Raw genomic sequence first — 5872 nt, 5'->3', positions numbered from 1 at the left:
CACATATTGAGGGTATAACTTCTTATCCTTTTATATGTTTATGTATTCATGTTTTATATGCAATTTGTCATATTAATTACATATGGGTCCAGGGCGGGTGTTTATTAACGCACGATATTTGGAACATTGTAAAACCCAATGCTTATTACGTCCAGCAATGTTTCTCGAATTTCCAAGTTCGACTGTCAAGTACAGATGATTATCCAAAATCCACCCAAGCACGGCCATGCATTTTTACAGTTTCGCTCTTCAAGAGGCCTTGTAAACAACAAAGACATATTTCCCATTATTAATGGGAGGACATTCCCAATCTTGTATTATTAAGCTTCACTTTCTATGAGATATAGTTGGCCAAATGTTGCCTTTATAATCCCCTTTTACGGCCGAGGTTTGACAACATCAAAATAGACGAGTACATAAACAAGCAAACTTATGATAGTCATGGTTAAGGAAAAAGGTACCGATAGCATTAATGAGATATATATACTTATGACGATTTTAAATCTTTTAAAGTATTCTCATAGGTCAATCCATTATAGTTCCATAGTTGTTAGAATCGTGATCCGGATCGTACGATCCTACGATCCAGATATTACAAATCGATCCGGATCGAAGCTAAAGTCGCAAATGAACCAGGATCGTAGTGGGATCGTGTGGGATCGTGTGTAATCGGTGGGATCGCGATTTCAATACGATCTTACCGATCCTAAGTAAAGACTCTTAAATAGAGCCCAAAACATACAATCTTTTTTTTAAGGCCCAAAATAATGACCTCAAAAGATTAAACGTTTCTCCTTTCTCTGTTTGAAGCCCAAACACTCACTGAAACGCAGCTCTTGATAGATCTTTGCTCGAATCAAAGCTTAAAATTGAAGCTAAAGTAGTCAAATTTGATTTATGCTCTTCGATCTTCTCAGCTTATCTTTTAGTAGTCAAATTGCATGCTATTATCAATTATATACAAGGTAAATAATACCACTTCTCGATTTTTTTTTCAATAGAAATTCATGAGATTGATGAGATTGATGAGATTGGTGAAGTAATTTGCTGTACTTTAGTTTAATACTTTTACTTTACTTATTCAATTTTTGTATATTCAATTAATTTTGAGGCAAATTTGGTGGGTATGTTGATCAGCTCAAATGCCCAATCACATGTTGCTGAAAAGCATTTTTTCATACTCCATATTAATTTCGTGACACTTATTTTTTTTATTTTTTTTTATTAATATTCTTAATTTAGTGACATATTATTGTTACTTTGTTAGTTTGCTTTTCTTAAAAAGTTATTTTCTTGTTGATTGGTCTGATTAGTGTTAATTAACAGAGAAATAATAAGTTATTTTCCTGGCATTCTTCCTTCTTAGTTGTGATTTTTTTTTTTAATACTCTGCTTGATTATGCAATTTCAATGGGTTTTTAAATTCATAAGAATTAATGTTCATTTGATATAAAATTATATGGCATAAAAATGTTGATTGTTCTGGATTTTCTTTTGACACTATAGTAGCTTAATTTCAAGTTAATCCAATTTAAACTATGTCAAGTTCTACAAAAAACAGGAAAAATGCTCCTGAAAATAGATTAGACCCGGGTTGGGAACATGCAACTGAGGTGGATAAAGCTGCTAAGAAAGTGTGGTGTAATTATTATGGTATTGTGCGATCTGGTGGTATCTTCAGGCTAAAACATCACATACCTGGCACTCACTCTAATGTTGAAGCTTGTTTCCAAGTCCCTGATGAGGTTAAACAAAAAATTAGAGCTATTTTACATCAAAATGAACTAGAATCAGCAAAGAAGAAAAGGAAATATACTGATATTGGTGATGATGATGAGTACAATCATGGTGATCTTGATGGGTATGTAACGGTAACGGGAACGGGAACGGGAACGGGAATAGGAACAGAAACATCCGGAACAGAGAGCTTTGATGATGCCAATGATAAGAATTTTGGTTATATTGAAGAGTAGTAGTTGTTAGTTTGTTGATTATTCAGTTTTTTTAGTTTTTATGTTGTGAACTATGTTTTTCTTATACTATTTGTACTATGTACGCTTTAAAATATTTGTAAAATCATCTAAATTATGTAACAACGATCATATATGAGCAAAAGTGTGTTTTCTAACAATTATTTTTACTTAAGAAACATGTACTAGGCACAGTTAACCAATTTGGTTGCTTATTTCCTCAAATTTGTAGGATCTTACGATTCTACAATCCGATCCTACCCCCCCTTATCGATCCAAAGTAGGATCCTGATACTGGCAACTTTGTATAGTTCAAAACTAATACTCGTGAAAATAATTTATGACATTCATGTCCTCGTAGCACAAGAAACAGTGTTATAAATCATACTACACACTAATCTCACATGGTTATTAACCGTCCATCCTTTAAACGACCTCGATTAGGAATATTTTTTATATGACATTCAATGTTCACTTAATAGGTGTTTCTTTATCAAAGACATGATCTTGATACCCTATTTTGAATATCGTCAAATTGAATAGACTTATAATTTAACTCTAAACCATAATTAAATGATCATGGAATAATAAGCAAAATTCATTACCTTATGAAACTTTTCAACGTTTCATCTTATGATAAATGGTTTTCTCTAATTTTTAAGAGTAATGCTCATTACAAACATTTATAGAAATCACACCCATATCTATTATGCTCGAATTCCTTGATGCAATCGTGAATGTTGTGTTTCACTTATCGCATAGGTTTAGCTACCATTACTTTGCAAATTTTAGCATCTTCATTATCGAATACCATTCATAATATGATGATAAAATATTGAGTGTGTTTTGGATTACATGTTGTAGACATTTACTTTTGGTCCCCTGTCCCGACCGAAAGTGCTATGACGATTAATAATTCCATTTTTGTGCTGGATTGGAGTAAGGAATGCTTATGGACTCCTTATTAAGGCCTAAACACAAAAACTAGCTAGCTTGATCCAAACAAAATGAACTAAAGCTCATTAACACTAAGTCCGATAAAAAATTAGGCTTATTCCCGAGATTAAACCTAATTTCGGATGGATTTAGAACACCTAGGTTAAAATCTAGGGCTGTCGTAGGAAAATCTGCGCGCAACTCATGAAGTCGCGCCGGCTTGGCGCGCGCAAACTTCACAGTTGTGCGCACCACCTTCATAGTTGCGCACGCCACCTGCTGCGGTAGAATCTCCGAAACCCTAATCTTAGCCATTCTATATAAATAGAGGTTTAATACATGCTCAAAAGACATAGAAAAATAACCTAAAGGTCAGCAGTAACATTTTATGAACTTATGCAATAATCAACCCTCTTGTCCCAAACACTCATCCTTTTAATTACTTTGATGTTACGGTGGAGGTTCCCTAACAAGAAGGTGGCAATAAACATTCTAAACAAAGATCTAGCAAGGAAAAGTGCTAATTCCCAAGCGCTTAGATAAATCACATTACTTTTTCTTGTCCTAAATCACTTAAATTAATTAATTAGTGTTTCTTGATCATGTTAAAATAAACATATAATTACTTAATTTGACATAGTATTCTTTCGTTAAACAAGACTAGAATTGGACAAATTAATTGATTGTTTTATCACTTAAGCCATGGCGAATCTTTTTTACGTTTGTTCTTTCACGAATTTGGACTAAATAAGAATTACGACATTCGTTGTAATGTAATCTTTATGTGAATAACGTGTGTAAATAAAATCAATTAACTCAGCTTTATCTATCTGTGAGGAGGGTAGCCCATTGTTGGGGATCCCACTTCCTCTATACCCATGGCCCTTTAAAAGCCTAGGACATTACACTTTTGAAAGTGTGTTAGGATTTAAATTCTTGACTGTTTGGGGGACCTTGAATTAGAATTGATTCTATCATTATGCTTTTTTGTAAAAAACTAATAGGGAGTCACCAATGAGTTTTAGGAAAACTCATAAACCTCGTTCATACCTTTCTCCCATGTAGTGTTTAAAGGATAATTACCATGAATCATAAATTTACCCATGCCCAAATTGGTCTATTAAACCAAAAATGAGTTCAGGAGCAAGGGTACTAAGATAAACGATCCTTTTTTGAGGGGAATCGCCATCCTTGTCCTAGTGCACCCTCTACTAGCTCTTCCTTTTTCACAATCTCATTACTAAATAATATATGCAACGCGATTCCTAAATACTAAGCTAACTGATTTTATTTACAAACATTAATCACAAAAAGTCTACATTGCAACGAATGTCGTTATTTTTTTAAATTCAAATTCGTGAAAAGAACAAAATAAAGAATATTTGCCTTGACTTAGGTGATAAAACAACAATTTAATTATTCAATTTCTAGTCTATAATTAACGAAAGAATACTATGTGAATAAATAAATTAGAGTTTATTTAAAGTGATCAAACAACTACTAATTAATTGATAAAGTTATTAAAATTAAAACAAAAAATAAAGGAAAAGAGATTTAACTAAGTATTCTCCTTTGTTTGCTAGATCTTGTTTTGGATGTTTATGGACCTTCCTTCTTTTTCGTACCTCTAAGGCTTCAATGGAATAAATTAGGGTTGGAGAGTATTTGGGAAGATAGGGGAAAAGTAGTATGATAGTATGAGAGTATGAAAGATTAGTAATTTCAGAATTTAGGGTATTTAATTCTGAATTTTCTGTTCCTTTAGGGCTAACGAAGACCCCTATTTATTAGCGTAGAAATCTAGGTTTAGGGTTTTACGGCCGCGGTGTCAAGGGGTGCGCGCAACTCTCAAGGTCGCGCTGGCGTGCCGAGCACAACTCTGAGACTTGTGCGCAACAGGTGCGCGCAACTCTGAGACTTGAGCACGGCATGCGCGCAAAACATTGAGAGTTGCGGGCGGTGCGATTTCCCGTTTACGAAAACGCGATTCTAAAACTTCCATAACTTTTGATTGCAAAGTTGAATTAAAGAAAATAAGATATCATTGGAAAGCTCTGAATTTCTACTTTCTAATTTCGTTAGAATTAGGTTAAAATCTATTATGGATAAAAAGATATGGTTGTTTGAGTGCAAGGGTTTTGATTTTAGTGCCCGATATAGTATTATGATGATAACTTCTTTGTTTTAACTCGGAATTGGGCTTACAATATACCGTTTGAAAGCTCTTTTAAAGGGATATCCAACTATATAAGCCTTGAATGGATATTAGGTGATTATATGTTCTGGTTAGCTCGGTTTTTAACAATGTAAGACCCATTTGATCTAATCATTGCATATGACGCATTTGGGTCCGTTAATAATCAAGATTAAACATGTATGAGCATGTTTTAGGCCTAATTAGTAATTAGACTAGGATCTGAGTTGATTTGGTCTGAAATACAGGTTCTAACTTACTTTGATTGAGACAGGTAGATACTAAGATCTGGTCTAGATTAAACGAAGATTAAAGTAGTCAAGGAAGTAAATCCGAGACTTATTCTGCAAAGTTCTTTAAAAATAAAAAATCTTTCAGTATTGTTGAGAATGTCAAAACTATTCTTGATTCGCTAAATGTTCGAGACAAGTAGCTACTAAGATCAAGGTAATTTGAACTTAGCGCGCTAAAGAATGGAGGTTGACACTTTGCAAGTATAGAATGCTTTTACAAGTACAGGCTGTCCTAGGTGATGTCATGTTATGAGAAGGTACTGGATTTAAAAAGATTAAAAGAGGATGATACCCTCGATTTGTCATTGGAACTTTAGTCCATGATTTTAACAAAGTAAAAGATGATAAATGGGCGGGGGGGGGGGTGTTTTAGCATTCATAGCCTAATACTTGAATAAAAGATTGACATACGCTGGAAAAACAGATACTCGATGTCCACATGATGGAAATACATGTCTCAGGACTAGAGGCACATATTC

The 5872-nt window shown here is 33.8% G+C and overlaps 1 protein-coding gene across 2 annotated transcripts; it reads left to right on the top strand.

The window, feature by feature from the left end:
• The first annotated feature begins 738 nt into the window (after positions 1-738).
• LOC110723255 lies at positions 739-2131 on the top strand. Of its 2 annotated transcripts, none has more exons than XM_021902595.1 (2): positions 739-965; positions 1547-2131. In XM_021902595.1, exons 1-2 carry the CDS (start codon positions 898-900, stop codon positions 1971-1973), a joined length of 495 nt encoding a protein of 164 aa, XP_021758287.1. In that variant the 5' UTR covers positions 739-897; the 3' UTR covers positions 1974-2131. The 2 variants fall into 2 exon arrangements, with proteins under 2 accessions (XP_021758287.1, XP_021758288.1); XM_021902596.1 differs by having other exon boundaries at positions 742-965; positions 1562-2131.
• Positions 2132-5872: the final 3741 nt, after the last annotated feature.

The sequence above is a fragment of the Chenopodium quinoa genome, unplaced genomic scaffold, assembly GCF_001683475.1.
Source record: "Chenopodium quinoa cultivar QQ74 unplaced genomic scaffold, ASM168347v1, whole genome shotgun sequence".
Lineage (NCBI taxonomy): Eukaryota > Viridiplantae > Streptophyta > Magnoliopsida > Caryophyllales > Amaranthaceae > Chenopodium > Chenopodium quinoa.
This window is presented reverse-complemented; position numbering and strand designations above follow the sequence as displayed.